The 27001-nt window shown below is 32.7% G+C and overlaps 3 protein-coding genes across 3 annotated transcripts in view; 2 read left to right on the top strand and 1 right to left on the bottom strand.

Annotated features, from left to right (window-relative positions):
* Positions 1-27001, top strand: part of LOC123692240 (NAD(P)H-hydrate epimerase) — a 494715-nt gene that overhangs the window by 303223 nt on the left and 164491 nt on the right. The gene's annotated exons all lie outside the window — the stretch shown is intronic.
* Positions 1-27001, bottom strand: part of LOC123692236 — a 218378-nt gene that overhangs the window by 68993 nt on the left and 122384 nt on the right. The gene's annotated exons all lie outside the window — the stretch shown is intronic.
* LOC123692243 lies at positions 5844-6595 on the top strand. Its single transcript, XM_045636964.1, has one exon. It carries the CDS (start codon positions 5967-5969, stop codon positions 6507-6509), a length of 543 nt encoding a protein of 180 aa, XP_045492920.1. The 5' UTR covers positions 5844-5966; the 3' UTR covers positions 6510-6595.

The following is a 27001-nucleotide window of genomic DNA, read 5'->3' as shown; positions in this document are numbered from 1 at the left end:
AATTTTTATTCAAGCGTTGGTTCGTTTTAAAATAACACGTACCTAACAAACCTAATATATATACATAGTGGCTAAAACTTTTATAGTCCATTAAATTGTGACCACAAAATTGCTTAAATTACTAAAAAATGGTCACCAATCCTTTAATTGTTTTTACACCAAATACTTTTTCTAAATGCAAAAAATACCTTCCATTTTGTGACATTTCCTATAAAAAATTTAGTGAAAACACGCACGTATTTTGTTATTTCGATTCGCTGCTTTTTTGCTCTCTGTCTGCATGTCATAAAAAAGTTATGCGTAAAAGAATTATAATATCACTGTGAGAATGACGGACGATTTTTTGCCGCAAAATTTTATATTCCCTCGAAAATCCCGACACTGGTCCTTCCACAAGCTAACCCATTTGAATTGCCAATGATTTAACTTTTTTAAACGTGTACGGGTAAAAATCTCGGCTTTGCGCTTTAAGATTGAGTCACGAATTTCGACAATAGTCTATTTTAAAAAGTATGTGCTCAAAGAAAGCGGTATGCATTCCTCTATAAATTTATTTTAAAAGGTAAATAGTATGTTTATATTATCATAATATCTCGCTGTGAATACTCGAATGTAAGATATGTAATGTTATACAATAAATAAACAAAAAATAAAAAGTTTACAGCGAATTCAAAATGCAACGTAAGCGTTATATTATTATTTCAGACGCTGAGAACTCTACAACGTAATTACGTGCAGTTGTTGATATTTTGAGACGTTTTAACGTTTAAAATAAATATGTATTAGTATTTATAATTCTCTATGATGCACAAAAGAATAACAAAATTAGCTCTTTATCCTTTGAGAAATATTTGACGTATTTTATACTTATACATTGAAAGCAATAATGTTGAATTATATACGTCAGTTATATAGGTACAGTGAGACGAACTAACACATTGAACTAATAACTCCCTCGAGTGTTCGTTCCGTTGAAATATGAAGATTAGCTTCTGAGAATTCCGCAGTATTTCTTCAAGGAAACAAAGGCAACCGCTAGAGTTTAATGAGACGCTTCAATCTATGTCATTTGGCCCCTGTATGAGTTAGTTTGGATATTTATAGGGGAAATAGAATTCAACCTGCAAATTGGCTTAGTAATGGATTTTGAATACTAAGTATATAGTGATAGAGTTGCATTTGCAGTTATTCAAATCCTCTTTTTCGTGTATAGTAATCTATAGGTATATATTTCCGTATTTTCAAGCATATTGATTTATTGATACACTAAATTGTTACTAACAAATATTATTTAATACTACTACAGTTTTGACTTTTATTACTACATCAAATTTTAGTTAATATATATCATGATTGTATTAGGTATTTCATACATAAACAAATATACGATATATATACTTTTATTTTATCCTTGAAGATAAATAAATAGATAATTTATTTTGTAAAAGAAAAAGTGTAAAGAATCTTGTAAAAGAAGTTGGAACAAAATAAACGTGAAATTCGAACGAGCTTTGCTACGAGTTTGATCTTACTTGCTACGACGTAGCACCACGTATGTCTGATAGCAGATGGTGAAAATTGAAACAACGACGATAAAGCTCGATATAATCTTATATTTATTAATATTATTAAATTTTGACTCAAACAATTAATTTGTTTTTATTTTAAAGTTGAACTTTGCAAATCAAACTAGACTCACGGTAAACAAAACAATAGTACCTACTTATAACACGGTTGAACAACTGCATCAAGGTAAGTTCAAGGTAAGTTCTTTACAATTTGGTGCTCAATAGCACTCTCTACCCGTTGTTTGAATGTTAATTTATTTTCATAATGTATAAGGCTACACAAATTTTGAAGACTTGAGATTTTCAGCAATGTTTTTTGAGAAATTTATAATAACAAGGATTTTTGATACGTTTTTGGCACTGTGAGTCTCAAAATTTATGTAAGTAAGGTTAGAAAGTAAAGTGGTAAAGGAGTAAGGAAGTAAAGTAGTTAAAAATATATCATATTTAAAAATCGCTATTGTTTTAATTCTAGCAAGAAAATGCAAGAATTAATTTACAAATATTGCGGTGCGGTGGTATTGAATAAACAAAAATTAAAATTTTCAATGTTTCAAGCGAGCATGCCATATCAGATCATAAGTTAAATATTAAATTGCAATTATCGAATAAACTGATATCCAATACATTTAATACCACAATATTATGTTCAGAATTTGATCATTGGAAAATAAGGACACAAGAAGGAGCCTGGCATATAATATTTCATACTAGCTTTCCACCCGCGGCATCGCCCGAACTCACATAGTTCCCGTTCCTGTAGGATTTCCAGGATAAAACCTATCCTATGTCCTTTCTCGGGTATCAAACAATCTCTATACCAAATTTCATGCAAATTGGTTCAGTAGTTAAGGCGTGATTGAGTAACAGACAGACAGACAGAGTTACTTTCGCATTTATAATATTATAGTATGGCTGTAACATATATATCACAAACACTATTCTGACGATTACAAACGACACCTCATAAGTCATCCGTCCAGCAGATTGCGGATTGGGCTCTAAAGCGTGCCGAAGAAAACAATATCTTAATACATACTCGAAAAACATAATCCTACTTTCACAGGGCAAAAAAGGCTAAACTTTCTACACTATTTCTTTGTTAACAAAAATGTTTTTTCCCGTCTTGTCCAGCAATATAAACAGTGTCGTTCACTCGTACTTACAGGCTACGGTAGAGGACGTTTATCGACTCAGCACTAATGGATTCCAGCTATTTTCTCTAATAGATTTTACGTCCCCACTTACTCTTTAAACTGTAATGGACCATTATGCAATACTGAAAACGGTTAATGCACAAATCGTAATTGCAAACAATGTTATGTTTATTGATGTATAAAAAGCTGTTTTATGTATTCTAACATCCTATGTAGTTTTATGTAGGTACTAGATTTCCGCCCGCGGCTTCGCCCGCGTTTGCAAAGGAAAACCCACATAGTTCCCGTTCCCGTGGGATTTCCGGGATAAAAACTATCCTATGTGTTAATCCAAGTTACTCTCTATATGTGTGCTAAATTTCATTGTAATCGGTTCAGTAGTTTTTACGTGAAAGAGTAACCAACATCCATACATCCATACAAACTTTCGCATTTATAATATTAGTAGGATAGTGAACAAAGTTTGTAAGAACTTAGGCAACAATAGTCTTGAAATTGTCGTATTACAAAGGAAGAATTGGCGACCGATACAGACTTTCACGTAACGATAATTCAGCTTTAAGAAAGAAAGAAACAAATACCTAATACCTTGGCTTACACTCTTTCAAACGTGATGTGTTGCTTTATCAATCTATACTAATATTATAAAGCTGTAGAGTTTGTTTATTTGTTGGCTTGCTTGAACGCACTATACTCGGGAACCATGGGTCCGATTCGAAAATAATTATAATAGTTAAAAAAAACTAAAAAACACGCTTATAGAAAACCGAACTAAAAAATAGAAAATTTTATCAAATTAGTGTATTGTCATCGATCCTCAATAAATCTACAAAGTTTGAACGAAATCTGGCCGTTTAAAGTGGGTCAAAATCGCGCCCAAAGAAGTCGGTTACAAACAAACATAAAAATGGAATAATTTTATCAAATTGGTGTATTGTCATCGGTCCTCAATAAATCTACAAAGTTTGAACGAAATCTGGCCGTTTAAAGTGGGTCAAAATCAGTACCTTTTAGTTACTTCAATTTATTATCGAAGCTAATAGGCTATATTATCATCACGCTATAACCAATAGGAGTGAAGCAATGTGGGTAAAACCGCGGGGCACAGCTAGTAATAACCTATCCCCACGAATTATTATATAATAATCAAACATATTGTGAATAAATAAATTTAAATTTAAATATAAAATTCCAAAGTAACTTGCAATGAAATCACACGTACACTGCTTGATTGCATACAGTCGAATGCACTCCGGTAAGGAATTGTCGCATCAGTAAACCCTAAACGTTTTGAATTATTTTCTAGATATTATTATTTTCAGACGATTTCACATATTTTTTCCTTAGTCTCCATCTGTTAGAATGAATAGAAAAAATTATGTATTTATAGAAAAAATGTTCTTAATTAGTTACTTTCATTTATTGCAGTGTACTAGAGAAGATATTGAATTTGATAGGTTACGACTGGTATACATTTTAAATCGATTTAATTAGGTATCGATAGTAGGTATACTCTTAATAAAATATCCCAATAGCATCTAGTAGGTAATTAGGTATCTGGAAATTGCTCCTAGGCAATCTACGTTACTTAATATCTATTAGGTAACGTTCCTCCTGTTTCTATTGAATGTAACACAGAAAAACAAAGGCGAGTTTTGTTTCGCCGACTTCGATTAGGCAACGCCATTAATCAAACCGTTAATAAATCACTAATCAACCGCAATCGAAAGTCAACGTCGACAAACCATTTAATGAAACATCAAAAGAAAAGATTTGGAATGGGGGAAATGAAAAGAATTCTTTAAAAGTTGATCAGTGAGGCTTTTTTGGATCCTGTTATAATGTTGATGACTTGGTCTTTGATGGTGGCGAAGAATTTGATTAAAATGCAATGTTCTTTGCTTCGCACAGTATGGAAAGACTTTGTCAAATTTACAGAGCGTACGTAATTTTTAAGATGAAAGGAAATACATTAGATAATCGGGAAGAGAACGTGCTGAATTTATTTGGATTTTCGTTCGTTTTGAACAAATTATAATAGAATAAAGCAAGTTATTTATTTTTATAGACCGTAGCTTACAATAAAGACAATGTTTTTGCGTTATCTCTACATTACAAAGAAAACTACCAGAAATCATATAATTATAACTTTATTAAGGCATGACTAAGTATTTCAGTTACTAAGCTTTAGGAAGTCTCCAAGGTAAGGCTTGTATCACAAGCGTTTCTATCTACATATATGCATACATACTATATGATAGTGCGTGTACTATATTATGATAGTCATACATACTAGATGCAGTATGCATATAGTATGTATGCATATATCTTTAAAACCACGCAACGAATTTTGATGGGGTTTTTTTAATAGATACTGATTCAATTTCAAGGTTTCCCTATATAATTTATTAGGTTTTAGATAAAGCGGGTGAAGCCGCGGGCGTAAAGCCAGTAACTAATATAATATAGGTGCTAATGAGCATGTACTGAAAAAAAATATTATTAAGTAAGTTATCCAATCTTGAGTTGGAACGAGCAACTATTATATTATGTTTACATTATACGCGTATATTATAATAATAGCTGTGCCCTGCGGTTTTACCCACAGTGCTCTGCTCCTGTTGGTCTTAGCGTGATGATATATCAGTAAACAAAAAAACTCTTCAGCTTTATAGTATTAGTATAGATTATGTTTACGTAATACGCATATATTTTTATTTCATTTTATAGCTTATTCGCAACGTAACAAAAATATGGCCAACTCCACAACTATTAAGATAATCACAAAGCCTATCTCCACGAAATGGCCTCAGTAACAGAAATGCTTATGAATATTAATGTCTAGGGATTTTTTCCATTATACCACTGAGCCTGAAGGACGATTGCGTTGAATATATTTCAAAAGTTTTCACCTTTTGCTAAGTGATTTAGTGGCCGCGGGAGCTTCATATTGTAATTTATTTGTGGAATAGTTAGTTGCTTACTCGGACATTTGACTGTTCCTTGTTTGTTGTTATTTAAACATGTATATTGAATAATTGGGTAGGTGGAATAGTATAGACGTTTCGTAATTTTATAGTGACTTTCTAAATTGTTTTTAATATAATTAGACTGTTTTTCTACGTACATGTGCTAAATATAGCTACCAGCACCAACCAGTAACTATTTTCCCATAAAATAAATCATTTCCCACCAATAATTACAACACTTCATTCAATTAGCAACCAAGTTAACCTCTAAGATGGAGTCGATAACTAAGAAGATGGCAGAAATGACCGAAATGTTTAATGCCAAGATGGATGAGTTCCAGCGTGATTTAAAAAACAGCAATCCCGCAACAAGGATCCCACCCGAGAAGATCGCGTCGGATTTTCACGCTTTTAGAACCTTTGTCATGTCATCTTTGTCATGCCTTCAGACACAAGTCAATCTTTTGAACCAGCTTTATGACCAGCAAGAGATGCGGAGTAGACGCAAGATGCTCTTAATTCATGGTGTTACGGAGACAAAAGATGAAAATCCTAGTGTATGTGTATCTAAAATAATAGCAGACCACCTTAATGTAACTGCAGTTGTACCTGAGGCATTCACCCGTTGTCACAGATTGGGGATAACAAAAAATGACAAACCCCGTCCCATCCTAGTTAAGTTCCAAGATGTGAACCTTCGCAATCAAGTTTGGCAAGCTAAGACGAAATTAAAAGGTACAAGTGTAACGCTTTCGGAATTTCTCACAAAGTGTCGGCATGAAGTGTTTATGGCTGCAAGGAAAAATTTGGTGTGACTAAGTGTTGGACTAATGATGGCTCTATTTTTGTGATTAGCGCCGATGGTGCTCGCCACCGGATAAGCACAATTGCTGAAGTAGATACCTTGCAATCACAAACCTTTGACAGCGAGGGGCAACCCGTTGCTGTTTCTGCGAGTGCCTCTCAGAAGGCTTTAGGTCAACTAAACCCCAGATCAAGAAGAGTGCAAAAACCAATTAAGTAACTGTATGTAATTATTGATTACTTATTTTTATTTTCCTTATAACAGTAGCTCACTTTTTTTTTTTTTTTTGTTTTGTTTTGTTTATTTTTTTACTCATACTCATTAATTTCATGGTTACCTGGACCTACATGCTTCATTTACAAACTGTTGGTTTTACATCTCATTAGTTAGTCATTTCACCCATGTATTTTCTTTTCACTCATCTTCATAGCATAGTCTGACTGCTTATGCGTTATGGACTGGGTAACTTTGTCCTTAAGTAGCAATGGCCTTAATCAATTTCTTAAGCAAATAATTTCAATCTTAATGACCTTTAACACATTCAATTCGAGCATGAGTCAGTTTGGTGTTTGCTCTGTTTTGTTGTTTTATTAGTTAGTATTTCTATTTATTTTTACCTACTTAATGTGTCTAAAATCTTCACAGTTCACTACATATTGTGTATATGTACAACTTAAATTTAAATTTTAATCCATCTGATCTCTGTCTTAAGTGAATATGCTGTAGTATAAAAATTGCCTGATCTTATGCTTAAAACCTGGAATCATGTACCAGTTACCCAGTCCAACTGTAATAAGTATATTTTTTGTTTCTCATTTGTAATTGGTGTGTTTACGCTTTTGTTTGGTTCACGTATGCAATTATTTTAACCATTTACGTTAACATACTTTTATTTCATATTAATCATTGAAGCCAAAATATTCATTAAATAAATACAAACTGTAAAGTGTAAACATTCAATGTAAATCTGTGATGTAAATTGTAACCTGTCAGTTGTCACGTCTTGTAAAATGTCACTTGTCAAATGTCATACGTCATGTCATACGTCAACTCACACATTTCGTATCATGGTGTTACCGTTTTAATTTATTTTATTTTTATTTTATGGTTTATTTGTTTGCTTATAAATATTTTGGAAGGTGTTTAATGGTAGTAGTAATTTGCTGTTGTTTTATATATATATATATATATATTTTTTTTTTTTTTTTATTTGTTACTTTGGTTTCGTAGTTAACTGTGCTTTTTTTTTTCTCTTTTTTTTTTTTTTTTCTTTTCTTTCTGTTTGATAACTTTGTGAAGGCGCTAAAAAGCACAGGAATCGCTGCAGTAAACGCTTTTAATTTTAACTTGAGTAGGTTTAGTAGTTATATATTAGATTATATTTGACTTTTTGTTTATATTTTATTATTATTTAGTTATTTATCTTAACTTATTTTATTTTATTTTTATTTCTTACGTCGATATTTATTATTTGTATTTATTTAATATACTTATTTATTTATTATAAGTTTATATTTTATGCTATATACTATGTCACTTAATAACAGCTCTGAAAGTTTCGCCTCACTGAGTTCCTCTAACTCTGATCTAAGCATTGATAGCTTCCACAGCACCTCCTCTTCTCCTTTGCAATCCACTCTCTCCTCTCACTTCGATGTCCCAAAAAATTTTAATATCATCCACATTAACGCCCAGAGTATTCCGGCTCACTATCCTGATTTGCTGGCACTCGCTGATTCCCAAAATATCCATGCCATCCTTATATCCGAAACCTGGTTCAAGCCCTGTTTGCCATCCATATCCTACTCCCTTCCTGATTTCCAGCTTATCAGAAATGATCGCACTGGTAGGACCGGTGGTGGTGTCGCCATTTACCTTCGCAGTAATATCCCGTTCACTATCCTCAGTACCTCCTCTCAACCACCTCCCGCTGATGAAGCAGAACACCTTTTAGTTGAAGTAACTGTCATGCATACTCGTATACTCCTTGGGGTGTTCTACAGTCCAAACCTTTCCATTAACTATTTCCCATCTTTTGATCTCCTCCTTGAGAAATTTTCTCCCTCCTTCGACCATATTATTATAATGGGCGACTTCAACACCTGTCTGCTTAAGAGTGATCATCGTTCTGATAAGTTAAAATCCACTGTCGACTCGCACAATCTGCATATCCTACCTCTCAACGCAACACATCATTTTCCCAATTCCTCCCCATCTCTCCTTGACCTCATGATTGTTTCCTCCCCTGAACACGTCTCCAGCTTTGGCCAATGCCCAGCTGAGATGTTTTCATATCATGACCTTATATTCCTATCCTACAAAGTCCGACCTCCCAAAAGGAAACACAAGACTGTTATGCAACGCAATTTTAGTGGAATGGATTTGGATCGTCTTCGTGAAGATGCGGAAAATACTGACTGGTCTAGTATTTATTCTGCTGGTTGTATAGACCAAATGCTGGACATATTTAATCAACTCATACTGCAGCTTTACGATAAACATGCTCCTTTAAGGCCAGTAAAACTCAAGCACCTTCCTGCCCCCTGGCTTTCCAACGAATTAAAAGCAGCCATAAATCGCAAAAATAATGCTAAAGTCAAGCTTAGGAAAAACTGCTGTGCTGAGAATATTGAAAATTTTAAAAAACTACGTAATCGTTGCAATACTATGTGTAGGGATGCACAACAGCGCTATGTTCATAAATCGATCGAGAACGGCGATCCAGCAAAAATTTGGAAATTTCTTAAATCACTAGGAGTTGGTAAACCTTCAAATAATGTTTCCTCTAGAATCGATACTAACCTACTGAATCAATACTTCTCAAATACTTCTATCGCTCTTGATGCTAGCACCAAAATTGATACTTTAAATAATCTTTCATCTGCACCGACTCCTAACATCCCACCGTTCAACTTCTGTCAATTCGCTGTCTGTGATGTTAAGAAGAATATTCTGTCTATTTCATCGAAAGCTCTTGGTCCCGACTGCATTGGTCGTGATATGATCGTCCCCATCCTTGACATCATTGCCCCTGTCCTTACCTTTATCCTTAATTCCTCCATTTCGTTGTCTACTTTTCCCTCAGCTTGGAAGGACGCTTTTATAATTCCTATCCCGAAAAATAACAATCCCTCTTCTTTTTCCGAATACCGACCAATTTCCATATTACCCTTTTTATCCAAGATTCTTGAACGTTTAGTGCAGGGTCAGTTATGCTCGTTCATGAACAAAAATAACCTATTTAACCCTTTTCAATCCGGTTTCCGCTCCGGTCATAGCACGACTTCTGCTCTCGTCAAAATAACCGATGATATTCGTATTGGAATGGACAACAGGCAACTCACTCTGCTTACATTGCTTGATTTCAGCAATGCTTTCAATACCGTGGATCACGACATTCTGTTGAGTTTGCTTGGTTCTCTTAACATATCTCCAGCAGCTGTTGACTGGTTTCGTAGTTTTCTCCAAGGTCGCCGGCAGTGTGTCAAGATTGATGATTCCACTTCTTCTTGGTGCAATGTTTCTGTCGGTGTACCTCAAGGTAGCGTGTTGTCTCCTCTCCTCTTTTCAATTTTTATTAATTCAATTTCCCAAAATATTTCTTCTCCCTACCATATGTATGCTGACGATTTACAACTGTACACGCAATGTTCTCTATTTGATTTACATAACTCCGTGAAAACTATGAATGCTGACCTAAAAAGTATTGCCGACTGGAGTAATAAATATGGCCTATCTATTAACCCGTCCAAAACGCAAGCAATTATCATAGGAAGTCCTCAATTAATTGCCAAAGTGGATTGGACCTCTATTCCTTCCATCCAAATCAACAACACTCCTATTCCCTATTCCGCTACCGCTAAAAACCTCGGCTTGCACTTTGACCAAACCTTCTCCTGGACGGTACAACTCAACGCAGTACGCAAAAAGATGTTTGGTGTCGCTGCTTCCCTTAGGCGACTACGAAATATTTTACCAATTCCCACTAAAATTGCGCTTGCACAGTCCCTTCTATTCCCTATTTTAGATTATGCAGATGTCTGTTATCCCGACCTCACCGAATGCCAGCTTAACTCCCTTGAGCGACTGCAAAACCTTTGTATCCGATTTATATTTGGACTGCGTAAATACGACCACATTTCTGAATTTAGAGCCAGGCTCAAGTGGTTTCCAATTCGCCTTCGCCGGAATACTCACATACTCCACCTCTTGTATTCCATTCTATTTGATCCTAAAACTCCTCCTTACCTGAAACAAAACTTTTCCTACGTATCTTCCAACCATTCCCTAGCTTTACGATCCTCGAACAACCTGACATTATCTTTCCCTCATCATCATTCAAAATTCTTTCACTCTTCCTTTACTGTCACCGCCATTTCGCTATGGAATGCATTACCCGAGGTTGTGAGGAGAGCTCAAAGCCTGCCTATTTTTAAAAAGGAGCTAAGGAACCATTATGCTTCCTTATCACAAGATTGATGAACCTTAACACTGTTTTGTAAGTATATGTATTATTTATGTATATATATTTGTTGTATATATTATATGTATGTATATATATTGTATATGTATGTATTGTATGTATATATATCGTATATGTATGTATTGTATGTATATATTTATATGTAGTACTTTATATACATATTTGTATTAAAATTCAACTTTCAGTTGTGCACCACCTACTCCGTTTCTCTGCAGCTTTCCTTTGCTGTGGTTGTCTGGCAGAAATCGCTCGAAGCGATAAGACCGCCCTCTGTACTTGTTCTGTACTTTGTTGTATAATTGTTTTATCCTCTCTTTTTGTGTACAATAAAGAATTTTTATTATTATTATTATTATAATATGTATAGCATAGAAATAACGTCGAAAGTGCTATTTCGCATTCGTTTTTTATATAGTGTACTGTAGATATACCTACTATTATTAGTGTAGTAATTGCAAAATAGTATTTTCTAAACCTGCTCTAGTATCCCTCGTGTCTTAAAATTTCCTTAACGTGTTACTTTACCATTTTGCACACTTTTACCTATGATATTTTCCAGTTCCGACTCGTCATTGTAACTAGGTACACAAAAGTGCAGGAACAAGAGACAGTTTAAAATTAGTGCGCAAATCGTGGATTTACGCCTTAAAGATATTTCTACCAAGCAACCTTACACATCCATGTATTTCAAAGAAAACTGATGCAAGTATATTGAGATCTATAAATACGTATCGGTGTATTTATAGATTACATATATAATTATTTCTCCGCTGAGTATAATAAACTCATTAGTGAGTTGGTAATCATGTTGCAAGTATTAAATTAGCGCGAGTTAAAAGGATATGTTAGCTATAAACAGCAAGATTTTCCATCTTATCTACCGACTAATAAAGTGACTAGTAAAGTAAGTATGTAAAGTGCAAAATTTTAAGATAATATTGATTTTAAAACGTAAAATAGTAAACATAAATAGATTTGTGAAGACCTTCCACAAAAAGTAGATGGGAGAAGACTTTCCGTAAGAAACGAGAATAAATCCTTAATGCAAACATACCTAATATTAAACGTACCTACCTCATATGATTTCATATTAACATCAAAGAAATATACAAGAAAAAAGGAATTTAAATATATCTCCAGTCTTTTTGTATGCATAATCTCATTAAATCATTCTGCTATTTACCGGGAGCAAGTCCATTGTTTAATTTAGAAGATTCTGGATTTTCCTCTTTCGAAATCCGAGCTTCTTACAGATTTCTTAATAGCTATATCTAGACCACAACATTTATTTAAAACATATACATCATGCATTATTAATTTAATAATAACTAGCTTCCGCCCGCGACTCCGTCCGCGCGGAAAAATTAAGAAAAATTAAGATTTATTTTTTTTCTACGTATTTTTCCGAGATAAAAAGTATCCTTTTTTATGCCCAGGATATTAAGGAATAATTATGCCAAGTTTCATCGAAATCGTACCATTAGTTTTCACGTGATGCCTGAACATACAGACAGACAGACAGACCGACAGACAGACAGACAGACAAAAATTTTTTTAATCACATATTTGGGCTTGGTATCGATCCAGTAACACCCCCTGCTATTTATTTTTTCAATATTTTCAATGTACAGAATTGACTATTCTACAGATTTATTTTATGTATAGATTATTTTACATACATAATAATGTGACGTATATATATAAATAATTACCTACTAATTAAAAAGTTCATTAACCTCAAGCATCCGTTTATCTTAGCTTTATAATGAGCATTCCAAAACTGGAAACAAAATTAAATATTTACCTAAATCTGGCCTCTGGCCAGTCAGCCTAACTTTTCAAATTATACCCAATTGGAAAATATACGCCGTGTTATCGTTTTAAACGCTTCAAGTAGATAAAAATCTTCTCTTAGTCATAGATTACCTTTTTGAAGTGAAAAAAAGAGTAAAAATTCATGGTCGCGTCACAGCATTATCGTTACGTCATAGAGTAAAGCCACGATTTTGGTAGCTTTGAATCTTGCCAAAGAAGTTTCACTTCTGACACGTGTACTTAGCACACACGCTCTTTTTTATGTATGGTACAGTGACTGACCCGTATTCACTTGGCTAAACGGCAAACAGTATTTTAAGTTTTAACGCTTTGTCTTCAAAATGGACGAAGCTTTATACAAACTTATCCTTCTTTTTTGTCCCATAAAGGACCAATGTCCAAAAATCCTTTCATAATGAACAATATACCTAAATTATAAAAGAAAGAAGAGTGCAAATTTCTAGAGGGCTTTATTTTCCTAAGTCATTTTTTCTTTTTACTTAACGTAGGTATTAGTTTTAAAAAACTTATCAGGAAAATAATTCTGAAGCAATGTTCATTTAAAAGCTACGTACTATAATTTGGCAGTTTTACCACCCACCTCTATGATTGAAAATCCAAACTTATGCATGTCTGATCATAAAGAAAAATTGAAAATTTTAATGCGTGATGAAAACTCGGTATAAAAATATGTATGACGTCATGTTATTTCGTTGACAGGAAATTAAAAAAGCGAATGCTGTACCCAGAATCTGTGCACGAATTCACCGCTCTTTAGTTTCAATATAAAAATAACGTAAGCTTTATGTATGAGTCTATATTATCATCAATTCATAGGGTACAAAGGAATTCTTACTTTTTAAATTCAATAATTTGTAATCACGAGTCTATTATAATAAAAAAAACTACGTGTGGCACTCGGGGACTGCCGCGGTAAAGCTATTGCATGCTATGCCTTCAAGCCACACCTCCGCTCGTCGGAGTGGAGAGAGTGAGGTTTTTTCGTTACGAAATATCTCGATTCGGTCCCCGCGCTCAAGGCCCGCGATAGAAGCTATGGAATAGCTTAATAATGTTTTTTTCAATGTGAAATTTGATATGAATTCCAATAACCATATTTTCATTAATAACCATTATTAATTTATTAATAACAGCATTTTTAACAACACATCTAAACTGCTGATCAATGTTTATATTCAACACAAAATATGTAACTCTAATAATGTATTCATATTTTTTTTTATTGACGATATGGAAGAGCTTGACCACAATCTCGCCTGATGTTAAGCTGAGATGTGGTCTAAGATGGTACGCGCTTCCCTAGAAGGTACCTGTTCACTCTACGCTTGAAGACCCCCATATTTTACTCGTCGGGGAACACAGATTCAGGAAGCATGTTCCAGTCCCTTGCGGTTCGGATAAAGATTGTTCACCTTTCATATTATATTGTTTACCTTTCACATAAAATTAATAAAGTCAATATTTTCACTAACATAATATACTGTTGTTTAGTATGTTCATTCATCCATAGGTCGTACCGCCACAAGAACTTTGTAACAGCAAATATCTTAAACGCATACAGTTTTAAACTCAATAAACGTTTAACAGAGCGCATGGTGAAAATATTTTAATGAAATAGTTTATACACTGAGAATGAAACCACATGGTACAAAATTGTTTAAAGTTAAAAGAGTATCGAAACATTTTATACGAATAATACTTTGCCTTTGTTATCCTTACTTCGTTAGGCCGGTTGCAGAGCTTCACCGACCATCAGTGCGTACGACAGTCGCGCTTGTCATATGTATGGAATATCATATAACCGTTCATAGCTAGACCGACCATACGCACGCGTATTTCCATACATATTATGACAAGCGCGACTGACGTACGTACGCACTGATGGTCGGTGAAGGTCTGCAACCGGCCTTAATATTATACGGAAGCGTGTTTATTTGTCCTTATTCATGTCATAACGTAACGACTCTATGGTATGATTTTTGTATAGATAGATAGTTAGTAAGGTAGAGAGCTACGTAGTTCTTTGCCACGGTAAAACATCCCTTTTTCATGGGAATTTCATTTGACTTCACGGTCGAAGCAGCGGACGTGAAGCTAGTTGATAAAATTTAGGGGCAAGAATAACTGTTATCATGAACGAAATGACTGTACCTAATCTATGTTTTATCTGGGTTTGAATCTACGGCATTTAACTAATTTTGGGTAGTCCTGTAACCCAACGTCATTATTTGTTAGATTTGCTCTGTTAGATAGAGATGCAAAATACGCATTAGGAGTAAAGGAGAGACAAAGGAGAGAAAATAAACTAGACGTAGTATAATTGTTATGTGATGATACACAACCGGCCAATTATGGTTGTTTTGTACCATCACTTTCACTCCATATATACCAACGGTTGGATTTTACATACCTATAATAAATAGCCGACATGGCAAGATCTTACTTTTAAGTAAATATCGATATATTTTTGAAAATATAAATATAAAACTTAGATCAAATAAATATTACATAGAAACAGATTCTTTAAATCTTTAATTTGCGAAATTAAATTACAAATTTTACAACTTAATTCGTAACTACGAGTAACATCTAGGTATCAAAATTCACAAATCTATCCCTCACATTTGACATTAACATGTAAAGTTATTCCCAATAACCCAATTATAGTTACACAGTAATAATAATAGTTAAACCAAAACGGGTCTTATAATTACGAACATACTCTAAGTCCTAGCTAAGATATAAAACAAACATAACCACAATTACCAAAAACAGTAACAATTACCTTAAAATATCACATTATAGCTTGTAATTAGTAGCAGGATTCTGTAATCTTTGTAAGCGTGGCGCACCTCAGGCAATTAGGATAAAATTAAATTTCGCCTCTAAAGGACCGTGTTTAGCATTTAACGCAACACTGTGACATTGAACAATTCGTGTAAAGATTTGCGTATACTGAGAGCTAAGATTTATAATGATAATAAAAAAAACACACATCTTAAAGAAAAAGGTATGTTATATTTTAATTAAAATACAAATTACTGTGAGACCTACCTATATAAAAATATAACAAGTACATTAATCGTATTTATAACATACCATTAATTATTTAAAAAGGAAGCTTGCTGTTTGTCGTAGCAGCTTTTAGATTCCAAGGCATTAAGCGGAAAATGTTCATATCATACTTTCGCATATTAATTATTATAAACAAATAGTACATGAAGAAATTCAGTCGTAGTACAATAAAACTTCCAGTAGATTTTCAATAAATAAATATATTAAGAAAGCGAGTTATCGCTACGCACTGGCACACCCGCCTAAAGACCTATCATATCACCGTACATGAAGACGTAACAGTGTACGTGTTACTACGTTTTAGTGTTATTTGAGGACAATTCCGCGGAGTTTTACAACTTGCTTGAATGCTTTTATCGCTGCGATGCTGCCAAAACATAAAAGACTGGTTTAAGTTATGCTTTGAAAACAATTGCCTGTAAAAAGGGTGCGGATTAAGTGTTGGTTGGATTTTTTATGGATTTCAAAGTTTAGTAGTGGTGTGAATTACTAAAATGTTGAATGGGAATGTGTTGATATTTTATGAAAGGAAAAATAAAGATTACTTTAATTATACCTAGATTGAGTTGAAGTTAACAAAAATATTTGAAATATGGTTTTAAATTGTATGTTTGTATTTTTTAACGCACGCAAATTTCCTAGCTTTCAATTCCTTATGAATTTTTAAGTGTAACGTACGTTAATGTTATTCTATCTAAAGGTCCTTCCAGCATCATTTATACTTAGAATTATTATAGACCTCTTATCGCAAAACAAATCTAACAAAAATTGAAAAGCAAATAATAAATCCACTTAAAAAGATCAACAAAAGAATTCATATTCAATTGTGCTTAGCTATAAAATACACAAAAAAGGTTTGCCATTTAGAATTGCGAACACAATCGTAATATTATTACGGTAAAAGTAAAGAGCGTAAGTATTGCAATTATATCCAAAAATCGAGCCTAGATTCCTTGAAGAAAATAATAAGGATTTTTGTTTGAAAATATAACAGAGGAATGTTCTTAACTTAATAAGATAACCGCAAGTTGGCCCGAAACTTGAAAAGTATCCCTTGAGTTTGGAACTATTTGCTAAGTTAAGCCAAATGTGATGGATTGGGATCGTGTATATAAGTACCTAGCTATACCTCAATAGGTACATATAGCTTCAAAATGTTTGTATAATCTTGCAGAAAGATTGCTATTATTTTGACGGCCGTGCCGATATTAAGACTTACTTAAATCTGTACAGATATTGTTGTTTATTTAAATTCAAAATCCTAATGGAAAATATTTCATGCTAATAATACTGTAAATGTAAAAGATAATAATTATCTGGGTGTTTATTGATTTACGGTAAGGTTTTTAATAATATTATAGGAGGATATTTTTGTTTATTTCTATCATAAAATTAAAACCGAAAGCATATAAATTAGTAAAAGTAAATTATCAGGAACAGATGTTATGCTGGTAGAACGGGTAAAGCAGCAGTAAATAGCTAGTTTACCATCAACTACGATTTGCGTGCTTCACAAAATAGACTTCTCAAATTAAAACTAACATTTGAATCGTTTCTTGTCACGGAATCCACATTGCCAAAGTTAAATTGGAAATAACTGAGATTTCCTCATAAAGCTGACTTTATTACCAGATAATATCAGAAATATAGTCCCTCAAAGTACCGCACCGCAATCACAGAACTAACAAGACAATAAAGAAACGAATAAAAAATATTGTCCACTAATTTTAGTTTTACAGGTATAAAGTTATTTGTGGATAAAGTTAATGGGCGGAGTTATGGTGCACTTAATATCTGGGACAGTAAAGGACAGAAAGATGAAACCGCAATTAATCTGTTTGGTACAAATTCGTAATCTTAGAATAGTTTCAGCTTATACCTCTAGATTCTACACTCTCTATGTGACCTGAAACGTGCCTGAAACCTCATTTAAATTGTTTATCCGGGTACCATACGAATTAAACTGTTCTGTTTAAAATAACGCTTGTTTAGTTTTTGTAAAAAATATTTTGATTATCTATTGTTGGAAATACCACGCATCATGTTTGAAAAAACGATATTAAAATGCATTCTTCGATATTCATATTATATAATGTGTAGGTATTAAAATTACCCAGGTACAAAGTTCCTACCAAGACATGGGCATCAGCAAAAAGCCTACATCTCAGAGAATTTATTATGAACTTCCGAAGTTTCGCCGATAAAAAATACAGATAGAATCGTCGAGAACATTATGTACAAAAATTTATGACACGACAAACTTTGTCCTACAGAATTAGTTGGGGCTACTTATTCTTTTTAAGACGAGCTTCTTATTATGATGTAAAATTTTATGAAAAAATGTCACTTGGTTTGCTTTACGTGTGATTTCTTTGTATCTTAACTTGTTTTTTTATATGTGTTAAATGAAGAATGGTAACTACCTAGGGATTTTTTAATTAAGTTTTTCTAACCTTTCTTCATAATATATATTAATCTTCATATATTAAACGAAGAAAATTAACTGCCGTAAATATAACTGTCATTTATTTATATTTAGCAAATTGTTTTAATTATTTTCTTTAACATTTCCTGACTCTAAATAATGAGCCGGAAAACCTATAAACGTGAGCTTATGTTATTGGAATATTTATTCCTCAGTCATACAAAATTACTTAACAGAAAGTTACCTGAAACTCTAAATTCATTTTATTTTGCTGACAACATTCTTCTGTGAATCAGGTTATTAGATTTTTTCTAATACTTGATGAAGTAGATCTTCCTAAACAATATGATTCTAATTTTATTTTGGGAATTCGGACAAACTCACTTTCGTGTCGCAATATTACTGTTTTAGCGGTTTTGAATACATTAATTTAATACTTATGAATACTTACCTATAAATTTATACCTAGACTTAAATAAGTAATAGACAAAGCTAAACTTTCGTAACAATACCTAATAAAGCACACGGCACAGATAATCATCTGCAGTATAGTTGAGTTCAGTGTATTTTTGTCGAAAAGTCAATTTTCCCCACGATTGCCGGCTCATAAATAAATCCTGGAGCACGTACCATATTTCTTGGACGACCTGCGACTGAACGACGAGATCTCATGATTTATAACCAGATAATAACTTATATGGATTTAGTTTGTCACTATTTTTTAGTTTGTATTGGCAGTTGTTAGATGGGGTTTTGTTGTTGAGAGATGACTGAACTATGTGACTGAACAATGGTTGTGTAACATTCAAATATCTGAGAATAGTTTATATAAGCATTATTATTAATTGACAATATGCTATAAAACATTGCTATCAGTTTCAACTATATTTTTAGAGTAATAGAGCATATTCGTATTATAATAGAAATTGAATGTATACTAACATCACTACATAGTATAAAATAAATTCGATTTTCAACGTCTGTGTGACTGTATGCTTAGATAGAGTAATCCAAGGGGAAAGGTTTCAGTACCTATATAATTTGTTAAGATTTCTACAAAGCGGGCCAAGGCACATGCGGACACCTAGTGAAATCCATATTTCCATACTAATATTATAAATGAGAAATTTAATCTGTCTGTCTGTCTGTTACTCAATCACGCCTAAACTACTGAACCAATTTGCATGAAATTTGGTATGGAGATATTTTGATACCCGAGAAAGGACATAGGCTACCTTTTATTGCGAAATATGTACCACGGGCGAAGCCGGGGCGGACCTCTAGTATAAAATAAAGACTTGTGGCAAAAGTATTACAAAAATAAGTAAAAGTATATATGTAACCGGAAATGTATGTAATCCGTCATTGTATACAATTCCTAGGAAATGTATGTAATTCCTAAAATCGCACGGAAATGTGTGAAATAAATTATTTTATACACATTGCCTAGGAAATCTATACATTTCCTAAATAGCAATCGGAAATGTATAATGAAATAATATTGGAAGGTACACGGGTAGATGGGGGGAGAATCTCATCAGAATTTTTGGTTTGGATAAGGGGGTGGGTTAGGTTAGGTTCGTGTTTTTTAAAACTGCGTAGAAATAGGAGCCCCACGAAGTGGGGCTCCGTCGGCTCACGACCTCTTTTTGTAGAATTTTGGAAAAAGACGAATTTCGGCATATTACAAAATGCCGGCCGTTTGTAATACGGCAGATTATACAATCCGACTGGGACGTGTACAAGGGGACAGCGGGGCGAGGGGACTGATTACTAACCAAATGAAAATTTGATTTGACTGAATATAAGTTGATTTAAGAAATGTTAATTAGTAAGATAATATGAACATATTATTATTCTTTTACGGTAAGACTGTTACCCGTTACAGTGTTCTATTACAGAAATCATTTATTTTATACATTTCCTAATACGATATTGGAATTGTTTACAATTCCTAGGAAGATTATACATTTCCTAGGATATCTATGCATTAAATAGTTTATTAAACAATATTTTATACATTTCCTAAATGGTATCGGAATTGTACACATATTTTCTAGGATTTGTATACAATTCCTTGATTTCATACATTTCCGGTAACATATACATCAGAGATCAAGGGAAAGTCTAGCTAAATGTTCCAGTAAAAACACCATCAAAACAGCAAATCAATAAACCGCACTGAACAATAACATAAAGGCGAGTACACACTAACCATGTAGACCAAGACTATTTTGACTCCAAGCTAGGCCATTCGCATACAGTAAGCGCGTATTGGTAATAAAGTGTGGCTGTGACGTTTGGCACTGTGCCAAAGACGATATAGGATAGGGATAAGGCACACTGAACGAATGACATATCGGCCTTTAAAAGCCAAATGGTCGATGGATTATTGAATTTAATGAACATTTTAAACGGGCGCTTTAGAGAATTAAATTTGTTGAGATTTATCCCTACACAGATAAGAAAGTAGAATTATGGATAAAGTATTTCCGAAGTTATAAAGGTTACCTCTATTACGTCAAAAGATGCATTTTTCTTAAGCAGAAGAAGTTTGTGAAGAGCAAAAATTATGAAGCGTAAAAAGTAGATACTGGTGCTTCTATAAATCAGACAGAGAAAACAAATTGTACCTACTACTGTCTTTAATAAAATACAGATCACACAAAACAAATCAAAACACAATTAAAACTTTTACATAACCAATAGTCACAAAATATCAAATTAATGAAAAAGTCCCATCTAACTATGTAGTCTTTGAAAATGTTCCGTAATTTGTTCAAAATATATTAATTAATACAACCGCTTATTAAAACACGAAACACGGAGACAATTTCTAAAGTAGAAATAAAATCGTTCTAGTCTTTATTATTTCCAATTTAACTTCGAAATAAGCTTAAATTTACCAAATGGGATCTCGTTAACTCTGTAAAAAATTACAACTTACACCGGCAACAATTTTGCCTAACGACAAGACTTGATTGTGATTGGCCAAATGTTTCACAAACGTATACTTGCTAGGAATTTATTCATTGAGGTTTCTTTCAATTTAAAGCTTTCAATTAACGGACTGTTTCTCTTTTTAATGATTTAGCATATACCATTTAATAATAGTACACTGAGAAGAGATCTAATGTATTTTTTTGTATTTTTGATCGTTATTGGTCTATATTTATTTGTTTTTGTTTTTTTTTTAATTTTATAAAAATGAAATATTTTATCATTATCGTATTTGCTTTAGGTACCTATCTACAAAAATAATATATTGAAGTAATAGATAACTATTATTGAAAGAATGTACTGAAATATGTACTTATCAAAGGTATAGGTATGTATCTCAATATTAATAACAACAAACAAAATTGTACTGTTTTATATCAATAAAACTTGATAATTTTGGCAATCATATTCAATTGGACTTCTAGTAAATTCTTATTACAAATTTAAGATGAAATTGAAAATATATGTCGCTAACCAATAAGACATTATCAAAAGTAAAATAAATATAAGTACCTATTTTAATTTATTCATTGTATCCCTTCGGGACAACACTGGCTATAAACCTATTACATAAATAACTTTACAGCTATATCCAAATTAATTCAGTTTGATGGCATCTTGTTTTAATATATTTTACAGCAATTAAATCGATAGACTGAGTATAATTAATTTTGTAAGCTACAAGTTAGTGTTGGGAGTTTGGCTCTTTTCAATGTGATTTTTTCCTGGAAGGATGCTTAGATTTTAAGGTTGAATGATTTTTATGTTTTTAGGAAGCTTTAGCAGCCAGTAATTTAATCTTGGTTTTTTTTTCATTTTCTTTTAAACGTAAATTGATTACAGTCAGTTTCCAATGTTACATATTACACTTTGCTATTTGGGAATGTACAATTTTTTTTATCAAATTTAATAGATACGCTAATAATGATTCTAGTTCACAACATTCATTGTCCTAAAACGAAAAAATAAATCTATCAAAAATACTTTTCTTTAAAAGACTTGTGAAAAATAAAACAAACGCATATTACCATCTCTTGTTTATGCTCATGATATTAAAAATGCGAAGCGGATATTCTTTGACGTCGCGCATGCCGAGTAAATCATCCAATACTTGGCATACAATGCACAAAGCATACTTCCTATGCTATGTTCATATGTAATTCTACGCCTTACCTGATACCTACGTCTTGAACTAATAACATACATTTGAGCTGACGCAGAGTTCAATTACCATCTACCGTCAACCAATATAATCCGATTAGGGCATGTTCACACCGCCCTTGACGTAATAACTCGACCGATTAAAATATTTCTGTCAGGTTTGTTGAAAGCTCATGTGAAATTTTCTTAATATTAAGCTAGGTTTATTTTATGTTTAAGGGCCGATTTTTAAATCCTTGGTTAAAATGTATCCGTCTAATAAAGTATTACACGAACATATTAAAATGTCACCTGTAAACTGTCAAATAGGTATAGACAATTATTAGAATGCATTTTTGAAATGGTTTATTAATAGTTTAATACGTTATTCGACGAATAAGTTTTAACCAAGGGTTGTAAAATCAGTCCTTAGTTAATAAAATAAGTTGTATAAAAATATTTAGATTTAATGTTTTCTGTGAGTTAACACAGTTCTGAGTAAAAGTTCTGTGTGCTATTTGATGGATTTCTAGGAACGAAGGTTGAGAGGAAGAGAAGATTATAAAATAATGCTTGTTTCCTGGTAAATGCTAATTAAGAGAGTACGATACAAATGCAGCTTCCTTCTTAAATTGATCAGTTATATGGATGGAAACAGCATCTGCTCTACCTATATTCTATGTGGGAGGTTAGGGCATTAAATAATATACTTCCCTCACTATATAATACTGTTTATTTTCACTCTAAAACTTGTGCACTGTTCACAAAGCAAAATAGGACTGAACAGATATTCAATTTTTGCATATAATTCACACATTCTAATTAAAATTTAAGTAGCAATTCAAATTGGTTTAAATTTTAAAAATATTCGAGTTTAGAAAATATAATTGCCGCTTAAATAATTCCTTAATAAAATAGGTTCTATTTTTTTGCAGGTCAAGCTGGACGGAAACAGAGCTGTCGTCTAGTAAAACATAAGGAATACTAACGTTACCTAGACAAAACAAATATATACTGAAATAATATAATGGTTTAATGACAAAGCTTTTAGGATGGTTCTATTCAACGTTCTCGACTTTGCTTATAAAAACATTCGCTTTGAAGACACGGTGCTAAAATTAAACCGCTCATATGCATCTTTATTTCAAGGATTCGTGGTCAAAGATAAAGAAATATATTCAGTAACGAATAAGGTCCTTATTTTAGTTACAACTAGCTTATCGCCCGCGGCTTCGCCCGCTTTGTCTAAAACCTAATAAATTATATACTAAAACCTTCCTCTTGAATCTCTCTATCTATAAAAAAAATCAATATCCGTTGCGTGGTTTTCAAGATTTAAGCATACAAAGGGACATAGGGACAGAGAAAGCGACTTTGTTTTATACTAGTTACAATCTAAAAATTAAGGCAACTTGATACCATAAGCAAAGTCCAACCAGAATTTGTTCATTAACTTATTTTGGCAATTTATTCAAGTCTATTCTAATGTGTTATTAAATGAAAAAGAAGATTATGGGGGAAAAGTAAACAACACATTTATAAAGATTCCTCAAAACAATGCATTCCTTTATGAGTCGTGTAATAAAACAATAGCCTTATACATTATTGCTACATTATGAAAGCGGTGCATATGTTTAGGTTTCTTTAACTCATTTTAGTATAATATTATCATTTAGAGGTAACAGGCAAATTATTCAAAACATTATATGTATACTGTTTATAATTTAAAAGTAATATATACAGGTTGTCAATACTAACTATACTATAAAAATCTACTATAGACAACCACTAAAGAAAATGGATAATATCTAAGTATAATAACAATTTGAGGAAATATGGAAAGGGAAGCAATTGTGATAGAGGATGAGCTAATAGAGTTATTTCATGATGATTTCTAGAAACGTGTACGTTTCTGTCAATATGGGTCACTAGGAACCTTAGGTTTTATATTAAGCTTTCTATGAACCATATTTTGTATCTGTTAGTAGTGATTTTAATACAAATACATGAATACATAGTGTAAAACAAAGTCGCTTACTCTGTCCCTACGTCCCTTTGTATGCTTAAATCTTTAAAACTACGCAACCGATTTTGATTCGGTTTTTTTATTAGATGGAGTGATTCAAGAGGAATGTTTTAGTATATAATTTATTACGTTTTATATAATTCAGAAGATCGAATTACCAAAATCCAAATGGAATACTAAAACACAACAAAAATTATTCACAATTGCGTATAATTATACAGCTTTGCTTTCCCTAACTAAAAGAAGCAAACAAAAAAAAAACCAGTTTACATTTACCCACCCCACGCATAAGCCATTTTCAAATCTCGCCGCGTCGCACCTTGAATGGCGGCCTTAGGGCTGTAATAATAAACACGCCAGTGAACGTCGTGCGCTCTAAGGCGTTGAATTCACGCTGAGGCTCCATTACACAGTTGCAGTACGTTTATGTAAACGCTTTGTCTTCTACGTTTTCGTACCTGTGAAATTGCTTGTAAAATAGCACTGCTATAACCTTAATGGAATAGAAGTTGTTATTAACGTTGGCGTTATGTATTTTGGTGTTACTGGTCAATCATGCTGTTGCCTGTTTTTAAAGTAGAGAGAAATGGCCTAGCATTTGTCTGGTTCTTAAATTGGTCATAGTATTTTTTTTTCTTTATTAGGGATAATAAACAGCAGAACAGTGGTTAATTGTACAATAAAACTTAATCTAAATACAGGTATAACTGTTGTAATAGGCAAATATTATAATCTGTATTTTGGTTATTGTATAGTCTGTATGGTATCACTGTAAACTGCAATTGTCTTTGCCCTCCTCTCTGTCTCTGTGGTTCGTGGTGTAATGTCGTGTGCGCACAATGTAGTTAAAAAAAAAGTAATATAAAAATAAAGATAATTTATCAGCATCCACAAGTTGTGTTTCAATATACAATTATTTCAACATGGTAGCAGAGCGTGGTTGATAAATTATGAAAAAATATCAACATCACGAGAAGATTAAGAAGATACGTAAAAGTACAAGTTACACAAGTAAATTGAATATAAAAGGGAAGGTTGAAAATTGATCAAGATTATTAGAAATATTGAAACAATGGCTAAGCAAGCCCGGATTGAAGATATTACGATACCTATTTTTGATGGTGCAAACTATTCAAGCTGGAAATTGAGGTTAATGACCTTGTTGGAGTACAAGGATTGTCACGAGCCCGCCACGACACATGTTCCGGTAAAAGATGAAAATATCATGAAGAAAAAAGATTTAAAGGCAAGAACTATCATAATGAGCACAATTTCAGATCGTCAAATAGAATATATTAGTGAATGCAAAACAGCTTATGAAATTATTAGAAAATTTGACAGGATGTACCTAACCCAGTCTACTGCTATGCAAATATTATGCAGAGCAAACATAGAAGAAGTAAAGTTGAATAATTATAGTACAGTTGAGGATTTTTTTGTTGCGTTTGAAAAAACAATAAACACATTTAAGGACGCCGGAGGAAAAATTGATGAAACAGAAAAGTTGAGATATCTTCTCAAAGCGCTCCCACCAAGTTATAGTTATATTGGAGATTTCCTTGATGTAATACCAGAAGAACAAAGGACTGTTGATTATGTGAGGACTAAAATTAAAGAAAAAAATATTACTTCATGCAATTCAGATGGTAGAAATAATGTGAGTACATTTAATATTAAAACAAAACTTCAATGTTTTATTTGTGGAAAGACTGGCCATTTCAAGAAGGATTGTTGGCAGAGAAAGAATATAAATGAACAAAATAAGGAACCAGGCAGATATCAAACGCATTACAATCATCGAGGACATTTTAGAGCAACCTACAGAGGTCAAAGCCGAGGCAGAGGTCGAGGTCATGCCAGAGATAACACTTCAAACAATTTTTCACCGCAGTCATGGACAACTCAAGTATTTAACTCGGAAGTAAAACAGGTATATTTTGATAACAATAAGAATAAAGAATGTATGTATAATAATGAAATAAATTTTCTTTTAGATAGTGGATGTACGGATCACATAGTAAATAACGATACTTATTTTTATAAATGTGAAGATTTAATAATTCCAGTCAATGTAAAATTACCAGACGGCAAAATATTAAGTGCGACCAAGGTAGGTGATATTAAAATTTGTTTTGAAAACTATTATAGTGAACAGTATGTAGATTTAAAGAATGTTTATTTTGTAAAAGGCATTAATCAAAATTTGTTGAGTTTTGCTAAAATAACTAAGTCTTCCACAATAGTAGCTACAGGTGATAATGCAAAAATATATAATCAGTATCATGAATTAATAACTGTTGCTCATAAAATTAACAATTTATATTATATGAAAGGTTTTGCATTTAACAACTTGAAAAATGATGTGTATACTCATTCTGTAAAATTGACTAATAAAGAGAAATGGCATAGGGCACTTGGACATGTAAATTTTCAATATTTAAATAAAATAGTTAATGATAAATTAGTTGATGGTTTGCCGGATAGGATTGAAAGTGTAGACATGAAATGTTCAAATTG

Source organism: Colias croceus, chromosome 6 (genome assembly GCF_905220415.1).
Source record: "Colias croceus chromosome 6, ilColCroc2.1".
Classification (NCBI taxonomy): domain Eukaryota; kingdom Metazoa; phylum Arthropoda; class Insecta; order Lepidoptera; family Pieridae; genus Colias; species Colias croceus.
The sequence above is the reverse complement of the archived record's forward strand: the minus strand, read 5'-3'. Positions and strand labels throughout refer to the sequence as shown.

What these genes read in the sequence shown, in the direction of transcription:
- LOC123692243 (XM_045636964.1), top strand. Translation starts at nt 5,967, where the DNA reads ATGGAGTCGATAACTAAGAAGATGGCAGAAATGACCGAAATGTTTAAT.